This window comes from Yamadazyma tenuis, chromosome 2 (assembly GCF_029203305.1).
Source record: "Yamadazyma tenuis chromosome 2, complete sequence".
In the NCBI taxonomy this organism is placed as follows: Eukaryota; Fungi; Ascomycota; class Pichiomycetes; order Serinales; family Debaryomycetaceae; genus Yamadazyma; species Yamadazyma tenuis.
The window spans coordinates 1706125-1731230 of NC_089462.1; the positions used below are offsets into that span (position 1 = coordinate 1706125).

General features: G+C 47.1%; 13 protein-coding genes across 13 annotated transcripts; 8 read left to right on the forward strand and 5 right to left on the reverse strand. All coding sequences in view use genetic code 12, as the record gives it.

Annotated features, from left to right (window-relative positions):
- Nucleotides 1-37: 37 nt before the first annotated feature.
- On the reverse strand, nucleotides 38-1561 carry CHS5 (Chitin synthase, class 5; the record flags this gene model as incomplete). Its single annotated transcript, XM_066157800.1, has 1 exon — nucleotides 38-1561. One exon carries the CDS (start codon nucleotides 1559-1561, stop codon nucleotides 38-40), a length of 1524 nt encoding a protein of 507 aa, XP_066013897.1.
- A 210-nt stretch (nucleotides 1562-1771) lies between these two features.
- On the reverse strand, nucleotides 1772-3205 carry DEP1 (Transcriptional regulatory protein; the record flags this gene model as incomplete). Its single annotated transcript, XM_066157801.1, has 1 exon — nucleotides 1772-3205. One exon carries the CDS (start codon nucleotides 3203-3205, stop codon nucleotides 1772-1774), a length of 1434 nt encoding a protein of 477 aa, XP_066013898.1.
- A 291-nt stretch (nucleotides 3206-3496) lies between these two features.
- On the forward strand, nucleotides 3497-6638 carry PSN45_002135 (uncharacterized protein; the record flags this gene model as incomplete). The annotated part of the gene is made up of 2 exons (XM_006689276.2): nucleotides 3497-4785; nucleotides 5150-6638. The coding sequence occupies 2 exons, from the start codon at nucleotides 3497-3499 to the stop codon at nucleotides 6636-6638; spliced, it is 2778 nt and encodes a 925-aa protein (XP_006689339.2).
- Nucleotides 6639-6792: 154 nt separating this feature from the next.
- Nucleotides 6793-9336, forward strand: COG4 (Golgi transport complex subunit 4; the record flags this gene model as incomplete). The annotated part of the gene is made up of 1 exon (XM_006689274.2): nucleotides 6793-9336. One exon carries the CDS (start codon nucleotides 6793-6795, stop codon nucleotides 9334-9336), a length of 2544 nt encoding a protein of 847 aa, XP_006689337.1.
- Nucleotides 9337-9487: 151 nt separating this feature from the next.
- YTH1 (RNA-binding component of cleavage and polyadenylation factor) lies at nucleotides 9488-10069 on the reverse strand (the record flags this gene model as incomplete). Its single annotated transcript, XM_006690167.1, has 1 exon — nucleotides 9488-10069. The coding sequence occupies one exon, from the start codon at nucleotides 10067-10069 to the stop codon at nucleotides 9488-9490; it is 582 nt and encodes a 193-aa protein (XP_006690230.1).
- Nucleotides 10070-10310: 241 nt separating this feature from the next.
- Nucleotides 10311-11723, forward strand: OSM1 (Osmotic growth protein 1; the record flags this gene model as incomplete). The annotated part of the gene is made up of 1 exon (XM_006690165.1): nucleotides 10311-11723. One exon carries the CDS (start codon nucleotides 10311-10313, stop codon nucleotides 11721-11723), a length of 1413 nt encoding a protein of 470 aa, XP_006690228.1.
- Nucleotides 11724-11793: 70 nt separating this feature from the next.
- Nucleotides 11794-13221, reverse strand: SPO7 (Nem1-Spo7 phosphatase regulatory subunit; the record flags this gene model as incomplete). Its single annotated transcript, XM_006689273.2, has 1 exon — nucleotides 11794-13221. One exon carries the CDS (start codon nucleotides 13219-13221, stop codon nucleotides 11794-11796), a length of 1428 nt encoding a protein of 475 aa, XP_006689336.2.
- Nucleotides 13222-13366: 145 nt separating this feature from the next.
- On the forward strand, nucleotides 13367-14812 carry GWT1 (Glucosaminyl phosphatidylinositol (GlcN-PI) nositol acylation protein; the record flags this gene model as incomplete). Its single annotated transcript, XM_006690163.1, has 1 exon — nucleotides 13367-14812. The coding sequence occupies one exon, from the start codon at nucleotides 13367-13369 to the stop codon at nucleotides 14810-14812; it is 1446 nt and encodes a 481-aa protein (XP_006690226.1).
- A 1284-nt stretch (nucleotides 14813-16096) lies between these two features.
- On the forward strand, nucleotides 16097-17371 carry kes1 (Oxysterol-binding protein 4; the record flags this gene model as incomplete). Its single annotated transcript, XM_006689271.2, has 1 exon — nucleotides 16097-17371. The coding sequence occupies one exon, from the start codon at nucleotides 16097-16099 to the stop codon at nucleotides 17369-17371; it is 1275 nt and encodes a 424-aa protein (XP_006689334.1).
- Nucleotides 17372-17433: 62 nt separating this feature from the next.
- TKL1_1 (Transketolase) lies at nucleotides 17434-19506 on the reverse strand (the record flags this gene model as incomplete). Its single annotated transcript, XM_006689270.2, has 1 exon — nucleotides 17434-19506. The coding sequence occupies one exon, from the start codon at nucleotides 19504-19506 to the stop codon at nucleotides 17434-17436; it is 2073 nt and encodes a 690-aa protein (XP_006689333.1).
- A 360-nt stretch (nucleotides 19507-19866) lies between these two features.
- Nucleotides 19867-20513, forward strand: RPL33B (60S ribosomal protein eL33; the record flags this gene model as incomplete). The annotated part of the gene is made up of 2 exons (XM_006689269.2): nucleotides 19867-19885; nucleotides 20209-20513. The coding sequence occupies 2 exons, from the start codon at nucleotides 19867-19869 to the stop codon at nucleotides 20511-20513; spliced, it is 324 nt and encodes a 107-aa protein (XP_006689332.1).
- Nucleotides 20514-20807: 294 nt separating this feature from the next.
- Nucleotides 20808-22286, forward strand: PSN45_002144 (uncharacterized protein; the record flags this gene model as incomplete). The annotated part of the gene is made up of 1 exon (XM_006689267.2): nucleotides 20808-22286. One exon carries the CDS (start codon nucleotides 20808-20810, stop codon nucleotides 22284-22286), a length of 1479 nt encoding a protein of 492 aa, XP_006689330.2.
- Nucleotides 22287-22414: 128 nt separating this feature from the next.
- Nucleotides 22415-24999, forward strand: rfc1 (DNA replication factor C complex subunit Rfc1; the record flags this gene model as incomplete). The annotated part of the gene is made up of 2 exons (XM_066157802.1): nucleotides 22415-22465; nucleotides 22525-24999. The coding sequence occupies 2 exons, from the start codon at nucleotides 22415-22417 to the stop codon at nucleotides 24997-24999; spliced, it is 2526 nt and encodes an 841-aa protein (XP_066013899.1).
- Nucleotides 25000-25106: the final 107 nt, after the last annotated feature.

Sequence of the window (25106 nt, forward strand, 5' to 3'; positions counted from 1 at the left end):
AGAGTTACGTACGGTAATAAAATTTACATTTTAGTAGTTAGTTTTTCTTCTTTTTGTTCTTCTTCTTTTTGGGCTTTTTTGAGGGAGAAGCAGTGGGGGGGGATGCATCATTGGGGGCGATGTCGTCGGTGTCGTCGGTATCGGGAGCTATTTCGGGGGCTTCCTGGGGTAATTCGGGAGTTTCGGGGGCTGCCACTTCGGGAGTGTCTGGAGTTTCTTCGACTGTAACTTTAACTGGCTGGGAGACAGAAACTTCAGCTGCTTCTGGCGTTGCGACTGGATGTTCGATCGGCTCTTTAGGTTCTTCAACGGGCTCTTTGGGCTCTTCAACGAGCTCTTTGACAACCTCTGGAGCCTCTTTTTCGGTTTCTGGGTGTTCTGCGACGGTCTCGGCAATAGTTTCAGGCACCTCTTCAAGCACAGTTTCTTTATCAGTCACAGCTTCAGTATCAGGCACAGCTTCAGTATCAGGTACAGCTTCAGTATCAGGTACAGCTTCAGTATCAGGCACAGCGTCCGTCTCGGGCACAGCGTTCGTCTCAGGTACAGCTTTCGTCTCAGGTACAGCTTCCGTCTCGGGCACAGAAACTTCCTCCTCTTCCACCTCCTTCTCCGGTGTGGGCTCCGTCACCTTTATGGTTGGCTCTCTCAACCCATCCTCATTGGTTTCTTCAACCTCCTTTGGAGGCTCCGGTAATGGGTCATGCTGTTTCTCCACCAAGCCATCCTTCGTCTCCTTATTCCAGAAATTCCTTGCAAAAATATCCGGCAATGAACAATCCTTAACATAGTAATCTCTGACTCCCACGATTCTCTTTTCCCGCTCACACGCCTTCAACCACTCGGGCCTGATAATAGGAATATTCATCTCACCCGCCTTGGTATACTCAGAATTCTGTTTGTTCTCTCTGGTACAAATAAAATGGGTGGTATCAACACTGATTTTAGTCTGCGCCGGCACACGGGCACCAATGGTCTCCAACGTCTTTTCGATATCTTCCACTGTAAACTGCTCATTGGCACTTATATCCCCCAAACAAACAGTGATACCTGTTAAATCGGTCATCTTGTGAGTGGTAACTTCCAACACTTCAGACACGTAGACCCCGGCCGTGGTGTCCAAGCGCAACTGAAACTCAAACGTTTTGTCGATGGGCAATCCCGACAACTTGGTGGTTCTATTGGTCAACGGTTGGGGAATGGCACCCACCTTCTTGCCGTCCTTGAAGAGAAACAAGTTCTTCAAGGTAGCGGTTCCCAAGTCCAATTGTTCCCACTCCAACACACACGACGTCTGGGTGACGTTCTTGATCCGTAACACGGGACTTTTGGGTAAGTTTTTACCGAAAGTATTAAGGATTTCATCTTGTATGGCTTTGAACTGCTTAGCCTCCTCTTTTTCTGTTTGAGAATCTTGCTCACATTTGATGCTGACAATGGAGCCGGCCTTGACGCCTGTGGGCAAAAGAATTGTGGGGAACTCAATAAGATGATGGTCTTTGGTCAACAACAACGCCAATGAGGCATCCAATTTGCCTACTGTTAACGAGACCTCTACCATTTGTGATCTGTTTATTTTCGGCGACCGCGCGATTTAGCGAAGCATCAAGGGCAGTTGTTTATTGAGCTGTTACAACACCATGTCTTAGAACTGTTACTACACAGTGTACATAATGAACTGTTACTACACAGTGTAGTAATGAGCTGCCACTTCACAGTGTACTCATCAATACGTGATTCGTTAATACGTGACTCAAGGCTCCAAGAACCCCTAAATTGGTATTCCCATGGCCTGGAGGTCGTCGTGGATCTCGTCATCACTCGCTCGCTTGAGAAGCAACTCGTGGCTCCATTTACCATCCGGTGATAAATCAATGGCCGAAGGAATCCCATGCAATTGCACCAACCCGTTGATGATCCCCAATTCTTGATTAAAGTCATTGCGGTGTTGTACCAACTCAAGGAGCTTTGTGTGCTTGATCTCCTTCTTCGATAACAGAATGTACTCGGGCAGCAGCTCGTGATGGCCATTGGCCCCGTTATTCTGTCCGTTGACATATCCATTAATAAGGCTGGCCCGACGTGAAACGTCTTCTTCCACCTTGATGTGATGTGCTGGTTCGGGCACCGCGTTGTAAGCAAAGTCGGGGGCGAGCTGGTCCATCTGGTTGCGTTCCTTGTTGATTTTATACCACCGCGAGGTTGTTTCCAGAATCATATCGTTTTTATGATCCACCACTTGCTTCAAAAAGTCCTGGTGGATCGCTGTACGGGTGGCCACCGTCTCATTGTTGATACACCGAAGCCGGTAGTTCAACGTGTGGTTGGCGAGTCGGATACTATCTTGGTAAAACCCGTTGATCTTGTAGTATATTTTGGCCAATTCAGGGTGCGATCCCTCCAAACAAAGCTGTAGTTCATGCTCTAGAAGTTTGAGTTTGTCGTGGTACAATTTGTCTCTGATTTCTGCGAAGGACGTTTCGATGTCCACGAGGTCCTGGACCGCAAGTACCCGTTGCTCGTTGAGAAAGTCGACATCAGAGTCCTCGCGCTCGTCTTCTTCTAGTTCTTCTAGTTCTTCGTGTTCTTCGTGTTCTTCGTGTTCTTCGTGTTCTTCGTGTTCTTCGGTTTTGCCCGCTTCGGCCGTCTCTTCAGGAACATCGGCTTCCAGTTTTGGCACTTCTGCCTCCACCTCTTCGGGCTCTTCGGGCTCTTCTGCGTCTTCGAGTTCGGCCTCATCTTCTTCATCGGCCTCGTGCACATCTTCCTCCTCCTGTAAATGGATCCGCTTGGAGGCCGCCCGGGCCTCAGGGCCATTTTCTTCCTCGACACCCCGCTTGGCTCGGACCTGGTCGTCGTCGTCGTCCGAATCGATCTCCCGCAAACGGGCCATCTCCGTCAACTTCAGCAACGCATTCAAGTCCAGCACCGTTTCGGAATTGGAGTTCTCCTCGTCCAAAAAGTCCATTTTATCAGTCTCAGCCTCCGACTGATCGTCGCCCAAGTCGCTGAGCTCGGAACTCTCGTACTCTTTATTGGATTTGTGGGTGGCCTCCGAGGGATTGGTGGATACTGGGGTAACGGATGGGGACAGCGGCACCGGCGCCGGCAGGGACGTGGTGGCGGTGGAGACTATCACGGCGGCGACAGCTGGCGGCGGCGACGAGGCAATTTTGCTGGTGACTACTTGTTCCTCTGTTGGCATCGAAGGTGGCTGGCGGGTACGGGGAATGGGAAATGTGTAGGGCCAGTGATGACAGGATGATGGGGAGGTGTGGGTGTGGGTTTATAGACGCCTGGGGTTCGCGTTGTGGGTTCTATTGAAGACTTGACGGTCAGTGTGGTGGAGTCGACACTGGTATGTTTGTTGACGGTGGATAACCCTGGAAATTAAAAACTTAGGTCAAAGGGCGAGGGTGCGAATGCGTGCAGGACCGATGGTACTTGGTGCAAATAAATTTTTCCCTGGTAGAGATGAGATATATAACTACTAAGGATGAGTGTGTTTAATACGATATTTGGCCTGGCCAAGCACGATAAGGCCATTGACGGGTTGTTTGGCAGTGCGGCACCGGTGGACCGTACACGGTTGGTGAGAGAAAGAACGGTTCCCGACTCCCGCCCCCAGAATGTGTCGCCAGAGGATATCACCCAAACCCAGACTCTGTCGCCACAAGATGATAACCTCCCCCAAACCCAAAGTCAGCCACGCAAAAAATCCACCCGAGACGAGAACTTTGACTTGGAGGCCCGGTACTTCGATAAGTTGTTGAAGGAAGACAAGCCAGATGTCCAACCCGTCCCCAGTGTTGAAGAGTCTTCGGATGACAGCGATAGTGAGGAAACCAAACCCGCCAAGCGGGCCAAAGTGGTGGATCTCAAGGAAACCGAGCTTGAGAAAGCAGAGAAAACCGTTTTCGTAGGAAACGTACCGATCTCGGTTGTCACCTCCAAACCCACCTACAAGCGGTTCAAACACCTTTTCGCCAACGTGGGACCGGTGCAGTCGATCCGATTCCGGTCCATTTCCTTCGACCAGGCGTTGCCCCGGAAAATCGCCTTTGCCCAGAAGCTGTTCCACGCCAACCGGCAAAATATCAACTCGTACGTGGTGTTTGAAACCAAAGAAGCATCGTTAAAAGCAGTGGACTTGCTAAACGCCACTGTGTTTGACCAGTTCCACTTGAAGGTCGACCACGTGACCCACCCCACTGCTAAGGACAACAAGCGAACGGTGTTTGTTGGGAATCTCGACTTTGATGAGCAGGAGGAAACCTTGTGGAAGTACTTCAACGCGCATACCGCTAACGACGTGGAGTCGGTGCGGATTGTGCGCGATGCCAAAACCAACTTGGGTAAGGGCTTTGCATTGGTACAATTCAACGACTCGTTGTCAGTCAACAAAGTGTTGATGTTACATGATAAGCCTATTGGTGGTGGTAGTAAGCGTAAGTTACGGATTTCTCGCGCCAAAAACCATGCCAAACCATCGGAGTTATCTCCCAACCACATCGACAACCAGAAACAAAACAAAAACAAAAAGGGGTTGAGAAGCTTGAACGACAAGCAGAAGACCACTTTGGGCCGGGTCAAGGTTTTGGGTAAGGCTGATAAAGCCACTGCTGGTGATGTTAAAATGGTGATGGAGGGAGAGCGGGCACACAAACGTGGGCTTTTGAAGAACGGCCAATTGAAGGTCAAGAAGCCTCGCCACAAGAAGCCCAGAATAAGAGACCGGTCCACGCGCTTCAAGGAGCAGTTGAAGGCCGGTGCGGGAGGCACTAAGTGAACACTCAGATGAAATGACCTTAGTAGTTAATGAACTCTCATAGGTAGGAAGTAGTTAATGAACACTCGGATGAATTGACACTAGCATGAACACTCATACAGAATGGTATCATCTCATATAGAATGTCAATGAACTCATATATAATTGCATCACCTCTGCTATCACCTCAGACCCCCATGCCAATGAGAGGAGCCGCATGTATGCGCTTTCCTGCATGGTGGTCCCCAGAGGCTCTCCGATAACCCCTTGGGGCCTCACCATATAAGCATCCACAATTCCCCTGATCTCAACAAAATTCCCTTATCCTCAACCAATTTCAACCATGGGAAACAACACCTCCAAAACGCAATCCGACACTAGCCTGGTCTCTGAGCCCGTCTACAATGAGAAACAGACATATCCTGACTCAGACTCTTTGTCGTCGCAGCTGCAAATCACCAGCATCTTGCGTCAATTGAACATCGGCGATACCACCTCCAACTCCACCAATGGCATCAATTCCGCCGAAGATTTGGGGGCCTGGGAGTCTGATTTCAACTCCAACTTGAAGAACTCGCTCGCCCAAAGTGCCATCGCCAAAAACGATATCTACTCCGTTATCGCCAACCCTTCCAGCGGTGCCGGAGTCCAACACCAATACCTCTTCAACACCGAACTCAAAACCGTCGGTAGTCCTGGATGCTACAACAACCAGGCTCTGTCAGGCCGGTGCTGGATGTTTGCCACCAGTAACGTGTTGAGAGCACATGTCATCAAGAACTACAACTTGAAACCCGACCAGTTCCAGGTATCGCAAGCTTACCTTTTCTTCTACGATAAGTTGGAAAGAGCCAACTACGCGTTGGACAACTTCATCGCCACTGCGGACGAGCCGTTGGACTCACGGTACGTGGGGCTGGTGTTTCTGGACGCGGTGGGTGGTGATGGTGGACAATGGGATATGGTGGTTAATATCTTGGACAAGTACGGGATTGTTCCCCACGAGTTCTTCCCCGATAACGCTCAGGCTGGTGCCAGCTCTACCTTGAACTACATCTTGAAGGAAAAGCTCCGGGAATTTGGTTTGGTGTTGAGAAAACTCAAGACTCAAGGAGCTTTGGAGGTGGTGATATTGCAGGTCAAGAAGGCCATGATGAAGCACATCTACAACGTGATTCTGATCTGCTTGGGCACTCCTCCCAAGCCTTCTGACACCTTTACCTGGGAATTTATCGACAAGGATGGTAAGTTCCAGGCGTTGGACACCACCCCCACCGATTTCTACAAGACCCACGTCCGGTACGAGGCCAACAAGTCGTTCTCGTTGGTCCACGATCCCCGGAACGAAGTCGGCGCCTTGTTGACGGTGGACAAGTTGAACAACGTATCTGGCGGTAGACCCATTCAATACGTCAACACCACCTTGGACTCCATCAAGCAGGCGGCCATCAAGATGATTAAGGCCGATGAGCCGGTGTTCTTTGGCTGTGACGTGGGCAAATTCTACGACCGCCAGACCGGCGTGTTGGACGTGGACCAATATGATTTTGGGTTGGCGTTTGGTTCGGGCTTCAACGTGTCGAAGAAAGAACGGTTACAAACTGGGTCTTCGGCCATGACCCACGCCATGACATTGACCGGAGTCCACTTGGACAAGGCTGGACGCCCGGTGCGGTGGAAGATTGAGAACTCGTGGGGTGACGCCGTGGGAGACAAGGGATACTTTGTCATGACCGATAAGTGGTTTGACGAGTTTGTGTTCCAGGTGGTGACGTCCAAGGCGTACGCGTCCAAAGAAGACTATGCGACATGGAAGTCCCAGGAGTATACCGTGTTGCCATTCTTCGACCCCATGGGAGCTTTGGCATAGCAAATGCGTGTTTAGAGTGTATAAGATGTATTTGATTTGAGATTTTTGATTTGAAGTTTTTCGCGATCCTCAAAACTTGTTTTCGCGACTACCACCGCTGTTCTGTGCCAACTCAACCGTATCCACAAACCACATACCCACGGCCAGTGACACCATGTCAGACACCAGCCTGGCGGAGTATACAATCCTTAGTCTCAGTCATGAGGCACTTGCCGCCAAAACCCAGGAAATCGTCTCTAGTTTTGAGTCTGCCTCTTCCGAACATGAGCTCCATCAGTTGGTATCGGCGATAGATCAGCTCAACCACAACGCCAACCGAGAGCTCCACCACTACGTCCACCGGCTCCAGGCCCGCCATCAGCTGGACGTGGCGGCGGTGGAATTGAACCGGGCCAAACTTGCCGATACCCTTAAAACCACCAACGACTTGATCACCGTCTTCTCAGACTCCAACAATATCGGCAGTACGTTGACGTACAAACTCAAGGCATTGGACAAGGAGATCAGTCGCGTGACCCAGACACTGGAGTACGTGTCTAGCACCAAGCTCTTGAAGAATAACATCAACCAAGCGGTTTATGCCATGGAACACAAAAGCTACCAACTTGCTGCCAATTGTATACGGACGATTAAAACCAAGGTCCCCGACCTGCTCATCGACGGTGACTACGCCGCCAGCGTGATCCCGTCCACGGACATCCCCGAGTTTCCACGCGTGGTTATCGACAACCTCGTCAAACAGTTAATTGAGGTGTTCAAAGTCCAGTTCGATGACGCGGCTGCCAAAAAAGACATGCAGCAGTTGACCAAATTCTTCGAGTTGTTCCCTCTCATTGGCCAGGAAGAGGTGGGGTTGAACTGCTACTCCAAATTCATTAGCCAGGTCATCACCGATACCCTGAGAAGCTTGATCCAATCGATTTCCTCGGGCTCTGGTGGTGAAGCATCCAAAAAAATCGGCCTCTACTCCCGCAGTAGCATGCAGTTGTTTGAGAACATCTCCATGATGTTGGCCCAACACGCCCCGTTGATCAACCGGTATTATGCCTCCACTTATTCCAACGCCCTTCCATATGTCATCAATAAGATCCAGCCTGAGATCGACTCCCAAATCGGCTTGATTACTGACACCTTCTACGACGAAAAGCGCCTAGGCAAGATCATTCAGGATATCAGGTTGTACGACTTCCCAATTCTCCGGGCCCGTTTGGAGTCCGAACCACCAACTCGAGCCTCATCCGAGTTCTCGAGACTGTCGTTCGAGGACAATGAGCTTGTGACCATTGTGGAGGCTGGCGACTTGTTCTCCGAGTTTGCAAACATCTTTAACTACTGGTCTTTGTACTGTAAGTTCATTTCCACCCGGTATTTGAACGCCCTGGCTCTGCCAAAACTTGTGCCCAAACTTCTTGTGGACTCGAACTTCACCAGGAAAATCCAGTCAAAGTATCTTCCAGCCTTCGAAACTATCTTCAACTTCTACTTCAGACGATCGTTGGAGAAGGCCATCACCATTGAAGCATTACCTGCTTTGGAGCCTTATTTGCTTGCAAACGGTGCCCGTTATCCTGAACAGCCTCCATGCTCGTCTGTAATTGAAGACTTGACGTTGGTGTTGAACACCTGCATCAAGAGCATCATCGACTCCAGTCAGATCACGGCCGTCAAGAGTTTTGTCACCGAGTCATTCAAGGTCATCAAGAATGACTTGATCAACGGCTACTTTATAAAAGAGTTGAACGAACACCTGCCACGGTACAACTCTGCGCTTTCGCTCATCAACCCCAAAACAAGCCTTTTGACGGTGTCAAGTCCGAGGACCTCCAGAGGTGGAACTCCTGCCCCCGATCCAGCTGGTGGTATGGGTTTTTTCAAAGGTGCTCAAAGTGCTCTTGGAACCGTTGTAGGTGGTGGAGCCAGTAATTCTGCGTCTTCAGCAACTATCTCCAACAACCCCAAACTCGTGAACTTTGTGCTCTATCTCAATACGGTCGCAGTGGGACAAGAATATTTCACCAAGATCTTGGATAACATCACCAAAAACGATGCCTACTATATACGAAACTGTTTCCCGTTTGGAGACGATGCTTCGATTGTGCAAAACATTTTGCAGCTTGAGTTGTTTAATCCATTTGTATCACTCACCAACAAGTTGATCCAGGAGTCCTTAATCAACTTCTATAACCAGTCCATCAAGGCCAAGATGCTCACTATTGTGGGTGATTTCTTGGATGATACGGATGACTCGAATTACCTTATCTACTCAACCAATGTTCTAAACGACAATGGGTTGATTTTGCAATTCACCTCCGATTGGAGAAACTTGATCCGCCCATACGGGCAGGTGTTCCATCACGAGCTCATCTTCGGCAAGTTGCTCAAGTTGATTATACTCAACTTGGCGAATATCATTGAGAAGAGATTGGTGTATGTACTCAAGCGGTTCAAGATCAATGAGTTTGGGTCGTTGAAGTTGGAGAAGGATATTTCGGGGTTCATCAGTGAGGTTTGTGAAGATAACTATGAGTTGAGAGAGAAGTTTATTCGGGTGACACAGTTGGTACTTTTGGTAGGTATGGACGAAGAAGAGTATGAGGAATCGATTCAGCAGAATGAACATGAGTCTGATGAAGATGGAGGAATCAACTGGGTGTTCACGCCGTCAGAAAGGAGACAGTTCCGGAACTTCAGGATCTAACGGCTCGGCTCATAGATTTATGGGTCTATGTCTATGATTATTTACGTATGTCTTGGTTGTACCAACTGTAAGTAAAAGTCGCATTGAATATGAGTGTATCATTAGAGTCTATTTAAAATACATTAATATACAGACGACAGCACCTTTCCCTTCATTTACTTACCGTCTCGGAAGCATCTCTGTCGGGCTTGATCCTCATCTTGTCGGTGATATTATCAAACCTAGGGTGAGTATAATCGCACTCCGGTCCCTTGGGACAGAACCCCGTCAAAAACATCGGACACATAATCTTCCTCACGTGCCGGTTCACACACTTGGGCCCTTCGGGACAGAAGCCTCGCAAGTAGTTTTGGCACTCGGGAATCTTCAGCTGTGGATCAACGTGTAAATAAAGACACTCATTGGTCTGAGTACAGTAGCCATTTCTGGAATAAAATAAGCACTCGGGCATTTTCCTCAAATTGTACTCGTGGAGGAACTCACAGTGGTCGTTCTTCTTACACAATCCTCTCAACCAATGCTTACACACAATCTTATTGTTGTACATAGGAGGTACATGTTTGTTGGGACAGTTGCTGCCGTTTGGACAAGAGTTAGGACTCTGCGGAATAAAGAATTGACATACGGGTCTGTCGGGGTTTGTGCCGAAGCCAAACTCCTTTCTCAAGAATGGTTCGACTTTGAACCTGCGATTCCGATTATCGGGGTGTAGTATAGGATTAGCTTGAAACATGTCTTCACCAGTTGATTAGAAATGAGAAAATTAACTTTGTCGCGCTGATGCAACTTAAATCGTATGATCGCTTTTGGCAACCTTAGTGCCAAACCTATAAATATGTACGGATCTGCAGCACCCCATCCATAAGAAAAGCTTATTTAAGTTGTTGAAATCCCTACTTAAACCATTGCTATTGGCAATTTTGTCCACCATTGCTTATCGAGCATTTTATAGGTCGTTTTGTATCTCCCAGTCGATGAACTCGGACGTTACTATAGTCGGTGCAGGCTTAACAGGCCTAACAGCCGCCCTTCACTTGGCCGACGGTGGCCGGCACGTGACAATAATCGAAAAGGCCCTTCGTCCCGGTGGTAACTCCATCAAGGCGTCTTCTGGAATCAATGGAGTGCCCACCATGTTTCAGCCCGTCAAAGGAGATAGCGTGAATCTTTTTATCCAAGACACTTTGAAATCCGGGAAGAACTTGTGCAATACTCAGTTGGTGGAGATATTGGCCAAGGAGTCCAGCGACGCCATCTACTGGCTTATTGATCAGGGAATCAATCTTCTGACCGTGTCACAACTAGGAGGCCATTCGATGCCTCGAACCCACCGGGGTAACTCTAAGGTGGCTCCTGGGTACGCCATCATTCTGAAGCTTTTGGAACACGTTCAGAACAGCCCCAACATTGATATCCAAGTTGAGTCCCAGTTGAAGCGGATTATCATGAAAAACCAAAAAGTTGCAGCCATTGAGTATACCCATGATGGAACCACCCATACTCTAACAACCTCGGATTTAATTCTCGCAAGCGGGGGTTACGCGGCTGATACAGAGATGGATGAATCATTGGTTCGAAAGTATAGGCCTGATTTGGTGGATTTGCCTACTACCAATGCCGATTCTGTTAGAGGTGATGGCCAGAAAATTGCCGTAAGAGATTGCCAGGTGCAGCTTCTTGATATGACCGAAATCCAAATCAACCCCACCGGGTTTGTGGACTTTGCAAATGTGGATCTTAGAAATAAGATTTTGTGTGGTGAGCTTTTGAGAGGAATTGGGGGAATCTTGGTGTCACCCATCACCTCCAAACGATTTGTAGACGAATTGCAAACCAGAGACATTGTTTCTGATGCAGTTTTCAAGAACTGCAAAATTCCCGAAGGTGACTTCACAAAGGCCCAGAAGTACGTGTCGATCATCATCATTGACCCGGAAGACTACCACAAGGCCCAGTCTCACATTAACTTTTATGTTTCCAAGAATTTGTTGTACTTTGGCACCCTTGAGGAATTGACCCAAAAGGTTCACACTTTTAGCACCACTTTTGACGAAGATGAGTTGATTCAAACTTTGAAACTGTACAATAAAGGGGTTGGTAGTGAAGGTCAAGATGAGTTTGGAAGAAAGGTTTTTGGAGAACCTTTCTTGTCACTGAAGTTTTACTATGGTTTCACAACCCCATCTCTCCACTTTTCAATGGGAGGAATTGCAATAAATGAAAACGGTCAGGCGTTAAACCAGGCAAACTCGATCATTACTAACTTGTACGCTGTGGGAGAAATCGCTGCTGGAGTTCACGGTAAGAACAGATTAGGAGGCAATTCTCTCCTTGAGTGTACGGTGTTTGGAAAGCGGGCTGCGATGAACATCTTAAGTGACGAATAATAAAGTAAATCATGAAATGAGCTACTAAAACTAACGGTAATTATACAGATTAAAGAAATGAATGTCTGGTCTACTCGGTCAACGATGGAGAACTATCATCCATCTCATGAAGCTTGATAGACAAAGCACGAAGGTTTTGGTCGTTCAACTTATTGGAAGTTGGGGTCGATGTTCCTGTTCCGGCTCCTGTTGACACAGGAGCTCCCGTATTGGATTTTTTCCTATCACGTCTCTCTCTTCTATCTCTGTTCAAGAGCTTTTCCTTGTCGAGTATGCTTTCATCTTGATTATTCCCGGTGACGAAACTCATCAAGTTGTTTCTTCTTCTTACTCCTTCTCGGATCCAGAACTCACTGCGGTACAACTCCCATCCCTCTCTTATATCGGTATTGAATACTCTAGCATTTAGCACAAGTTTCACATCCGCTATTCCCACCCGGGGCTGGCATTGCAGTTGGCATGAGACAAAGAAAACTTCTATTTTGGAATCCTTGTTGTGCTTGAGCGAAGGATCAAACTTATGAATCAAATTTAATATCGTCATTATCACAAACAACAGAAACTCTCGTATCAAGTCCGAAAGTAAATCAATCAAGGGTGTCTTGATCTTCACCAATCTGACATTAAGCTGACGTAAGCCCTTATTGGTTGACGATAAGAATTTTCGGGGTAGAACAATAGTTTTTTGATACTCTCCAGACAAGTAGTACAATAATAAGGTGATCATCAAAGCAAGAAGAACAAACGTGAGTACCACCCGGAAAGGGCTCGACGTTTCATAGTTACTAAAGTACAAATGGTGAGCAATAGACGTTATCACTGCACAAAGAATCGCCATGAATGTCAAGTACTTTCGTCTCAAACCTCTCTGCTGTGCAACTTGATCTCTCAAACTCTCTTCAAGAATCAACAAATTCCGGAAAATCTTACCGGTTCCTGGAGCCAGTGCATATCCTCCACCGACCGGATGTGACTTCTCGCTACCTTCAGACTTGTTTGATTTTCTTCTTATTTTTTTCTTCTGCTTAGGACTAGGCGTACCCAGGTCTCCACTATCTCGTCTAGGAGATGTTCTTCTCTTGGAACTGGCACTTTTGATTCTTCTGACGGCTGAACGCGAAGGTGAGCTGTCCCTGTCGTCCATCCCGTCTACCAGACTGGATTTGAGCGGAATCGGCAAGTCCAATGAGTTCTGAGACCCAATTTCGGAGTCCGAGTACATAACATACTCGTCATTATCATTTTGTTGCGAGCTGTAGGGAGTTAGGTTCATGAGAGACTCGTTCGATGATAGTACTGGCAGCTTCGGTGGGAGCGGTACGAAGTTCTCAAGTAAGGTATTGTCATCGATACTATCATGGTGGATATGCAAAGATGGAGAACTGGGAGTCGAGTCGAGATTTAGGTGATCTCCTGTGCTGGCATGGGTGGGTGTCGGCGGCCTGTCACTCTTTTCCGCTCTGGACATCCACTTTTCCACTGCTTCTTCGTCGGTCATGCTGTGGCGGTTGTAATAGAGGAATTCGCTTAGTCTGGAGTTGGAGAAGATGAAATTAAACTCAGCGCGCGTGAGCGCTAGCGACTATTGAAAATTAAACCGTTTTACGTGTTGCAGAATCGGGAAATATAATTGGCATTTGGGCATGTCTACGTTGAAAGAACAGAAACAGCTATTTGTTTCCGACTTGGTGGGGGGCTCGTTGGCAGAAATTTACCAGGTCGTAGCCGTGTCTACTGTGGCGTACTTGGCATTTAAGGTGTTCTCTTCCAGCGAATTCATCGGAAACTCGATACTTCTTGATTTCTTGTTGAACGTCGTGCTGCTTTTGACATCGATAACAATCTACAGCAACTCCATCGATACTTTGTATGGAGCTTTGGTGGCTCCAGTAGCTGTGGCAGGCACAATGCAGGTATTATTGCGGTTGAAATCCAAGAAGTCTCGAAATCCTTCGAAAAAGGCCCCTATAAACACAGAAGTGTTACACAAGAAAGCGTTCCTCACGGCGTATAGATCACATATGTTGATACTCACCAACTTTGCGATCCTAGCGGTTGATTTCCATGTGTTTCCCCGAAGATTCGCTAAAGTCGAAACCTGGGGCACATCCATTATGGACATGGGAGTCGGCTCGTTTGTATTTTCTATGGGGTTGGTCAACTCTAGATCTATCATCAAGCTGAAGATCAACTCTATGCAACCGAACAGTTTCGGGTTGTCGAAGTACCTCAGCTTGATCTTCACGAATTTCAAGGCCACGATCCCCATGTTGGCCTTCGGCATCATTCGTTTTGTAAGTGTCAAAGGACTTGAATATCAAGAACACGTGACAGAGTATGGGATTCACTGGAACTTCTTCATAACTTTAGGGTTGTTGCCTACTTTTATAGCCATTTTGGATCCACTTTTCGAATTGGTTCCAAGGGCTTTGGTCGCATTCCTAATAGCAGCCACATATGAACTTGCGTTGTGCAACACCGGGTTGTTGCAATTCATTTTGTGGCCGGAGAACAGGTTGGACAGCTTGGTGACTATGAACAAAGAAGGACTTTTTTCGTTTTTTGGATACTTGAGTATCTTTATATTCGGACAGTCATTTGGCTCGTTTGTATTGACTGGACGCAAAACTCCTAACAACTTGATTGGTTTCAATCTCCAACACAAATCGCCCAAGTCTTGGTTGACTGTATCGACAGTCAAAGGGTTGGTCATATCGACGGTGTTCTACCAGAGTTTGGGTTACTTTGTGAAAGAGTCGCCATTATTCTTCAATATTTCAAGACGTCTAGCTAACCTTCCTTATGTGTTTATGATTGTGGCATATAACTCCTTCTTCTTGTTATGTTACTGCTTGTGTAATGAGCTTATCGGTGACAACGACACTCATTCCCAGATATTGGAAGCTGTTAATAAGAACGGGTTGGTGTATTTCTTGCTAGGAAACCTATTAACAGGCTTGATCAATATGTCCATCAACACCCTCGAATGCGATACCAAAACATCCTTCTTGATCTTGTTGGTGTATGGGATCGTTACCATATTTTTGGTGGTTGGTTTGGACAAACGTCACATTTACATAAAGCTCTAAACTTCATTACATATCTCCACAAAGTACATTCTACAAAATATATAAAATTCGCAAGATCGATAAATTGCTGCAAAACCAATAGTTGCGAAAACCACTAATCTAACATGGTACTTCACTTCTGTGACAAATACTAGAAGGAACTCGACTTGTCACAAGCTTTATAGGTGCTGTTACCACCGACCCAGCAGTTTCAAGAACCCCCCACCCTTCGACAAATTTGATTTTTGTTAGGTTATTGGCCGGAGCCTCAGCTAAGTAAAGGGTAGTGAGAATACGACCATATTCTCCCTGTTTGGTATCACAACTAACACTCGTCTTAATTGATACACTTGGTGCAAATATGAACTCGCTGTCTAGAAAATCTAGGAGAAGAGACAAGTCCAACTCCGCTACCTTCAAAGAAAAGGATGCAGCCAAATCAACTGAAGCAGAGAAAGTGATTCCAATAGCAGAGGTTAAACTTCCTCCTTGGCCCATTGACATATCAAGACATGTGCCGTGGTCAATAGTATGGGGATAATATTTCACATTAAGGTCGTACTGGGATTTGACCCATGATTCCTGTTCTGGGTCATAGAAGCAACTCTCTTTATTTGCAACCGCAACAAACCGATTTTGGGGATCAATTTTATCCGTGTATACAGTGGGAATTTCCTCCAAATCGTTCACAAGGTAGACTGTGTGGCTGAGGTCAGTACTGGAGAAACTATCCCAGGCCGAAACCAGAGAAACCTGAACGGTACTATGCCTCAGGATGGTGCTTGGGTCCCATAGGCCGGTGAGGTCAACTATCTGACCAGTAGGGACCATCATTGGAAATGAGGCCGCACAGGCATGTAAAATGAGGAAAGCAAATTCGAATTTCATGGTATCAAGATTAATCGAGGAGAAATAGGGTTTAGCCTGGCTTATATATACTGCTTTTTGCAACATGACAATTTAGCAGAAAAAGGGGTCGTGCACGCTCAATACTTTGAGGCCGGGCCACCACTCAATCGCCCAAAAGGGTTCAAAAAAGCCCCCAAAAAACGTCAGAAGACCAGTTAGACATTCACCAACCCATAAAAACCACACATATACCCCTAAATACCAACGTATATCACTATAAATTGGCACCGCCGCATCCGATGTCGTAATTTGGTCTGCTTGAAATATAATCGCGATGGAAAATTATTGCTGTTCCACAAACGTTGGGGTTTACAAATACAATCCACACCCACACAGTTGATTGCTAGTTGATTCCCTGCTCACTCACTCCCGCTCCCAATCCCCACTAGCTCCACCATGTCAAGCATTGCGTCTTCGTCCTCATGGACCTCGTTTTTAAAATCAATTTCGTCGTTTAATGGTGACCTATCCACTTTGACAGCCCCCCCATTCATTTTGTCTCCCACTTCTTTATCGGAGTATTCCCAATATTGGGGAGAACACCCCAACCTCCTTTTGGCACCGAACTTCTTGAAGGCTTCCGAAGGAGCCGACCAGAATGAGTTGGATGCCATGGCGTTGAAAAGAATGGTGGCAGTGGTTAAGTGGTTCATTTCCACGTTAAGATCTCAATATTGCTCCAGAAACGAAAGTATGGGTTCGGAAAAAAAGGCGTTGAATCCCTTCTTGGGTGAGGTATTTGTGGGCAAATGGGAAGATACCAGTGAAGATGGGACGTTGGGTGAGTCCATTTTATTGTCTGAACAGGTGTCTCATCACCCTCCCGTTACCGGCTATGCTATAATCAACCAAAAAAACAACACATTATTGCAGGGCTATAATGGTATCAGGGCCACTATGTCTGCCACCTCTATCAATATCAAGCAATATGGACACTGTTTGTTAGAGTACAATGCTAAAGATTTGGCTGAAAGCTACTTGGTCACATTACCTCCATTGCACATTGAAGGGTTAATCACTGCGTCTCCATTTGTGGAATTGGAAGGCAAGTCATACATCCAGAGCTCGAACGGATACGTGGCCGTTTTTGAGTACAGCGGAAGAGGGTACTTTTCCGGCAAGAAGAATACTTTCAAAGCTCGGATTTACAAGGATAAACTAGCATCGGCCGATAAAGAGAATGCGATTATCACCATTAGTGGACAGTGGTCAGGCAAGAGTTATGCCAAAAAAGGTGCGATAGCTCCTACCAAGACTGATGAATTGTTCTATGATGCGTTTTTGGCGGATCCTCAACACTTGACGGTGAAGCCTATAGAACAACAACATCCATTGGAAACCAGAAGAGCCTGGCAAAAGGTCGCGGAGGCCATCTCCAAATCTGATTACGATTTGATCAACACAGAGAAGTCCAAGATCGAGAATGAACAGAGAGAGTTGAGAAGAAAGGAAAAGGAAGCTGGTACCCCATGGGAAACCAGGTGGTTCGATCCAGTGGATTATGATTCGGAAGTCAAGGACCATTTCACAAACTTGACCAACTTGTCACAATTGTCCACCAAGAACTGTCCATCCGGAAGCTTGGTGGGTTCCAAGTATGACGAAGGAACTGCTTTGCATTGGAGAGTGAACGTTGACAAGTGGAACAACGAGAAGGAGATCACTGCCTAGAGTATGAATATACAGATGACAATAGTCCAAATGAAACAATGTATTTAGTGTTATAAACCCGATTATCTTCCGTGGGTGAACAAGTCAAACGATTGGGGGTAGAAAGGCTTGCTCAATGGACTCAACAACTTAGACCCCTTGTAAAAGTCAATGGTTTTGTTGGCTCTTGAGCTAATTCCTTCTGGAGTGAATTCCAAGTAGTCGTAGATGTCGGTGTATTTTGCTGAGAATCCAAACCTGCTCACCCCAAACTGGACATGAGAGTAGTTGGACCAGCCAAATGGCGACATCACCTCAATCGACAAAATTGGAACACCGTCAGGCAACACTGAGAAACGATACTTTTCAGATTGTTGGTCAAAAGCAAAGAAGGATGGCATCGATACAACTCGGGCTCTTGTTCCGTTTTTACCCAATAATTTTGCAGCCTCAACCGCAATCGAAACTTCTGATCCAGATGACACAAGAATGATATCTGGGTCTTGTGCCTCCACCAAAACGTAGCCACCCTTGGATGCCTTCTCTATAGAAGACCCTTCCAAGTGTGGAACCCCTTGTCTGGTCAACGCCAACACGTGAGGAGTTGAAACCGACGAAATGGCTGCTTTGTAGGCGGCAGACACCTCATTACCATCAGCAGGTCTCCACACAGAGAGATTTGGAATAGCCCGAAGATGTGCCAACGTTTCAATTGGCTGGTGGGTAGGCCCATCTTCACCCAATCCAACCGAATCATGAGTTCCAACCCAGATAATTGGAAGCTGCGAAATGGCTGATAATCTGACAGCACCGGCTGCGTAAGACACAAAGTTCAAAAACGTCCCGCCAAAAACCTTGAAGTTGGATCCAAAAGCTGCTATTCCGTTCATCATGGCACCCATGGCATGTTCCCGAACACCAAACCTGATATACCGTCCAGAGTAGTCTCCTAACCCAGTTGACGGAGGCTGAAAGTCCACCGCGTTTTGGGTCCTGGTCAAAGTCGATGGAGTCAAGTCTGCCGCACCTCCAATGAGCTCGGGAATAACTGGCGTAAGAGCACCCAAAACCGTCTCTGAAAGCTTCCGGGTGGCTGCTGCCTTGTCAGAAGGCTTGTATGAGGGTAAGAACCTCTCCCAATCTGGAGGCAACCTTCCGTCCTCTCTTCTGTTGATTTCTTCTGCCAATTCAGGATAGTGGTGACTATAGTCTTTGAACAACTTCTGCCATTCTACATATTGTTTATCCTTCAGTTCCACCGACTTCTTGAAGTAGTCAGTGACTTCCAGAGGAACCACAAAACTTTGTTCGGGGTCGAACCCAATGGCTTTCTTTAGGTGCTTCACATCATCAGGTTTCAATGGAGCTCCGTGTACTGCCGCGGTGCCAGCTTGCTCAGAACCAATTCCAATGGTAGTTTTGATCTTCACAAACGTGGGCTTGTCGGTGACCTTCAGAGCCTCATCAATTGCCTTGGAAAGAGTAGATAAGCTAGGGTTCTCTTCATCCACATCAATTACGTGCCAGCCATATGCTCTATATCTTTCAGGCACATCCTCAGTGAATGCCAAATCTGTAGACCCGTCAATAGAGATTTTGTTGGAATCCCAAAACACCGTCAAGTTACCCAACTGCAAGTGACCTGCAAGAGATGAGGCCTCAGATGAAATCCCTTCCATCAAGCACCCATCTCCAACAATACAAAAGGTCCGGGCATCGGCAATAGGGTAGTCGGGTTTGTTGTAAGTGGCTGCAAATTGTTTTTGCGCGAGTGCAATCCCCACTGCATTTGCAATTCCCTGGCCCAATGGACCGGTGGTAACCTCCACTCCGGGACAGTGGGGAGTTTCCGGGTGGCCAGGGGTCTTGGAGTTCAATTGCCTAAAGTTCTTCAAATCGTCGAGAGTGTAATCGAATCCATATAAAAACAAGATCGAGTACAACAAAGCACAGGCATGTCCATTGGATAATACAAACCGGTCTCTGTTGGGCCATTTTGGGTGATTTGGAGTGAATTTGGTCTTCTGGAAAATAGCATGGGCAAGGGTGGCAAGTGCCAATGGAGCTCCTGGATGACCTGAATTTGCAGCTGATACACTGTCCACGGCTAAGGTTTTGATGGTGTTGATGGACAATTGGTCAATATCTTTAGTCATGATGGGAAGATATTATTAGAGAATTTACAAGAAAAACCAGAGATTTTGGGGTATTTATATCCTTGTAATACAAATATAACATCAGAGCAATTAGGCCGCAACGGCAGATTAGGTTGCTTAGTCACGTGCTTTTGAGTAGGGTTTTCAAAGCCCGCACCAGTCACACACTCGCACTGCTGGGGACGGTGCGCACACCAATAGGCGCACGACCACACACCCAAATTGGGCCCCAGACACCCGCAGCTTGCGAGCGCTTTTGTGTCACCATTTGTTCGAGCGGTATCAAGAGAATTTTTAACTACTGAAAATTTTTTATAATCTCAAAGTATTGATTATTCAACTTTTAATTAACTACTAAAAATGGCTGAATCTCATAGATGTATGTGCATACCACTCCACGGTGATCGACTAGTGAATATCTGAACATAGCTGGGATTGAACAGAACTGAAAATAACGACACTTGGACCTCATTCTTTGGAACCCGGTCTCGAATGAGTCAGATTTCAAACCCAGTGAAACCTTCCAAAATTCCCTTATATCAACTACTGCCTGTTTCTCCGTGTCACCCACAAGCCACACTGACCATACCCATTACCAAATTCTTCTTGGAAGCAAAGTTTTCTCCTACTGGCAGTTCAAGTTCACCAACGTCGAAACACCCCAAAAACATAAAAACCCCCAATACTAACAAGCTTTTCTAGTATACGTTAAAGGTAAACACTTGTCTTACCAACGTTCAAAGAGAGTCAACAACCCTAACGTTTCGTTGCTCCAAATAGAAGGTGTTGCTAACCCAGCTGATGCCAAGTTCTACTTGGGTAAGCGTGTTGCCTATGTCTACAGAGCCTCTAAGGAAATCAGAGGATCCAAGATCAGAGTCATCTGGGGTAAGGTTACCAGAACCCACGGAAACAGTGGTGTCGTTAGAGCCAACTTCAAGAAGAACTTGCCACCAAAGACCTTCGGAGCTTCTGTTAGAATCATGTTATATCCATCCAACATCTAATTCAGTTGACAGTTGTTTCGGCTACTTATTTAAAGGAAATTAACGCTTATAAATATAATTATCATAAAGAAGAAAGGTGTGTTTATAAGTTGTGGAATCTATATAAATAACTTAATAAAACGTCTTTAATGTACCTTTATTAAGTTGGATTCCCGCTTGTTGGCCGTTTGGTTTTCTTTTTATGTATATTAATAATAACATCATTGTATTAGTGAAGCCACTGGCCTTGGATCGTAGTTTGTTGAGGCAGCCTCACTGTTCGCAAAATTTATATAAACACTTGTTAGTTGCACCATGGCTAAAAGCAAGAAAAAGACCACCAAGGCCGCCAAAAATGGGTCGACAGACAACGGCAGTGCCATATCTAGTCATGAAGAGGATACACACATCGAAGAAGTGCCTCCAATAGTGCCGGTGCCTGATGAAAACGGATATTCGAACGGATCCGTTGCCAGCACCGATGGGGTGGAACTCGAAAACAATGCCGCCAGCGCAACTACCATTGACTCCACCAGCATCCTACAAGCACAGATTGATGAATTGACCAAACAGTTGCACGAAAAAGATGAGACGATACTGAAACAAGTCGAATTACAAACACAATACAAACAGCTCCTAGCACAAAAAGAAGAGGAGTTGGCCCAACACAAAGCACAGGTACCAGAAGATCATCTGCGTGAGCAGGACCCTTCTGACAGCTCCAGCGCCGACTTGGAGTCGGTAAAGAAAGAACGAGACGAACTCAAGGCCAATTACGATTCGTTACTTGGGCGAATCTCGTCGATGCGATCGGTGTTTAGCAAGATGAAAGAGACCGAAGTGGAGGCCGAGCAGTTAAAAGAGGAAGTGGAAACCCTCAAACACGACAAGGGTTTGTTGGAGGAAGAAAACGCCAAATTGGCTCATACCGTCGATAAGTTGAAAGAACAGACCACCGACTTGAACAGCGAGTGCGAGCGGTTGACCAGCCTGCTCACAGCCACGAGAAAAGAGTTCCAGTCCAAGGAAGACGGGTTTCAGGATGAGAAGTACGAGTTGGAAAATACCATTTCCAAGTTGAACAAAAAGATAAATGAGTTGAAATCTCTGGCCAACGAATTTGACTTGATGAAGGATGAGAGTAAGATGGAAATCAAGAGCTTGAATTCCGTCATCGAGGAGTTGAAGGAGACGGTGGACATCAAGCAAGCTGACTTGGACAATTTGAAATCTCAGTTGGAGTTCACCAATACCAAATCCACACAATTGCAGGCCCAAATTCAGCAATTACAGACGGCCCACGACACTCAGGTACAGAAGTTGAACACTTCCATCAGCAATTTGACGGAGGAGAAAGAAGTGGTCCAGGCCAGTTTACAGGAGTCAGCTGCGCGAATAGTCGAGTTGGAAACCAGCTTGGAAAAGATCAAAGTGCTTGAGAAGGAAGTGGAAACAAGGCAGATTCTATTGGGAAAGGCCCGTCACGAAGCAGTGATTTTGAATGAGCATTTGGGTAAGGCGCTAGGGATGTTGAAACAACAGCTGAATAGTGTCGATAATACCATTGACAAAGAGCTTATTTCAAATGTGTTGATCAACTTTCTCCAGATTCCAAGAGGCGACACCAAGAAGTACGAGGCGTTGCAGTTGCTCAGCTCGTTGTTGGAGTGGGACGAGTCCAAACGTGTGGCCAGTGGCCTAAGTCACCATCAGCAGTCAGGCGAGCCTCGAGGTAGAGAGAGCTTTATCTCACTCTGGACCGATTTTCTCGAGCGGGAAAGCACCAAGAAGTGAAGTAGTTTAAATTCTCCTGCCAATTCAGTATACTTCAGCATAAAATAGCACATAATAATCTAGTCAGTTTCTCTCACCAGTTCGCACCCAAATCGCAACGCGCGTTATTTTTCATTTCACATCCCACCATGGTCTTGGTAACAGATTTCTTCAAGGCCAAAAAACCGGCCGCCAAACGAGTACGCCCCGTCCCATACCCACTACCACTTTTATCACCCTACTAACATGCCAATTGTAGAAATCCTCTCCCCCACATGAGCTGTTGAACAAAAAACAAAAGCCGGATGCTCCAGCGCCTGAAATCATAGATCTTGATGATGAGCTACAAATCAAACACGATGACGGTGACGACACCGTCGAGGAGATCAAATCCCCGCCCTATAAATCATCGCCCCAAAAAGCAGTTGTGAAAAAGTCTCCCAAGAAACCAACTACAAAGGAACAACCTTCACCACCATCTGGCGCCAGCGCCGAAGAGATCTTGGCCTCAATTCCTGACGCCGAATTGCCCGACACGTCGGATTCCCAAAAACTCTCTTTTTTTCAGTTGCAACAACGTAAGGCTCAAGCTCCTCAAGCCACCGGGTCTGTCGATATCCCCGAAGCAAAACCCCATTGCTTATCAGGACTCACGATGGTATTCACGGGCGTGTTGCCCAACCTCGAGCGTACAGACGCTGAGAACATCGCCAAGCGATACGGCGCTAAGGTGCCCAAATCTATTCTGGGTAAAACCAGTGTGGTGGTGATTGGAGACGAGGCTGGGCCGTCGAAAGTGCAGAAAATCAAAAAGATGCACATTAAGGCCATTTCGGAGGAAGGGTTTCTCCAGCTCTTACGGAGCATGCCAGCAGATGGCGGTTCTGGTGGCGAGGCAGTGAAGGCCAAGAGGAAGAGAGAGGAAGAGGAAAGTAGAATTATACAAGAAGCTGAAGCCGAAGAAGAACAAGAACGAGCTCGCCAGCAACAGGCCAAGATCCAACACGTTCCACCGTCCGTCAGCAAGCATCTGTCACGTCTCCCGGCGGAGCCTGTTCGGGAGATCTCCAATGACGACAAATTATGGACCACCAAGTACGCACCCACGTCAACTCTTCAGCTCTGCGGCAACAAAGGCCAGGTCAACAAGTTGCGTCTGTGGTTGCTCCACTGGTTCGATAACGCAAAGAACGACTTCAAGGACCCGGGGGCCGATGGGCTGGGGGTTTTCCGTGCTTGTTTGATCAGTGGTCCTCCCGGTATAGGCAAAACCACGGCTGCGCACCTCATCGCCGAGGACTTGGGGTTTGACGTGTTGGAGAAGAACGCATCGGACGTGCGGTCCAAGTCTTTGTTGAACCTGGACATCAAGAGCGTATTGAACAACACGTCGGTGATGGGATTCTTCCAGAACCGACATGCTGACGTTCACCAGGAAAACGAGAGACGCTTCTGCCTCATTATGGATGAAGTCGACGGGATGTCATCCGGTGACCACGGCGGGGCCGGGGCGTTGTCACAGTTCTGCCGTATCACCAAGATGCCCATGATCTTGATCTGTAACGATAAGTCGTTACCCAAGATGAGGACGTTTGACCGGGTAACGTACGACCTTGCGTTCAGACGCCCGAGCGAAAACGAGGTCAAGGCTCGGATCATGACCATATGCCACAGGGAGAAGATCAAGATCGACCCGCTGATTATTGGCCAGTTGGTGCAAACCACCAACAACGACATTCGGCAGATGATCAATTTGCTCTCGACCGTATCCAAAACCCAGAAAACCATCGGGGCCGAGCAGAGCAAGGACTTTTCCAAGTCCTGGCAGAAACAGACGGTGTTGAAGCCGTTTGACATAGTTGGTAAGTTACTCAACGGGCAGATCTACTCACCGCACTCCAACCACACGTTGAACGACAAAATCGACTTGTACTTCAACGACATCGACTTCACGCCGTTGATGGTCCAGGAGAACTACTTGTACACACGGCCCAGTAACTGCCGTGATGATAGTGACCACTTGCGGCGGGTAGCCCAGGCAGCAGACGACATTAGTGCCAGCGATCGCATAAACTCATTGATTCGGTCCAGTGAACAGCAGTGGAGTTTATTACCGTTCCACGCGGTGATGTCGTCGGTCAAGCCGTCGCGGGAAGTCGCAGGTAACATCAGTCAGAGAATCAACTTTGCCGGGTGGTTGGGGCAAAACTCCAAGCAGATGAAGTACCAACGGCTCCTCCAAGAATTGCAATACCACACCCGGCTCAGAACTTCCACCGACAAAAAGGAGTTGCGGTTGGAGTACGTACCGCTCTTGGCTAAACGGCTTGCCGGGCCCATTGTCTCCCAGGGTGAAAATGGTATCCAACCGTGCATAGACGTGATGGACTACTACTTTTTGACCCGAGAAGATTGGGACACCATTCTCGATTTCGGCGTGGGTGCGGCCAAGGGCGAAGCCGTGCTCAAGAAAATCCCCACCAAGGTCAAGACCGCCTTCACCCGTACGTATAATTCATCTACTCATCCAATAGCCATCTACAAGACTGGGAATTCGGTGGGGACCACCAAGAGTACGGCCAGCACCGTGGATTACGAGGACGTGATTCAAGATGACACGCTTAAGGATGATGATGATACCGAAGAAAAGGACGACTCGAAGTTCGACTCCAAGAAAGATAAGCTTATCAAGGAAGTCAAGCCTAAGAAGGGCGCAAAAAGACTGAAAAAATAGTACAACTTTAGCTAGAATATCGGCTCGCGGTCGCGCAGCGCACATGCAGGCACCCCTCCTTAGAGAAAATTTCTCACGAGTGCGAATGCGAATTCAATAAGACTACT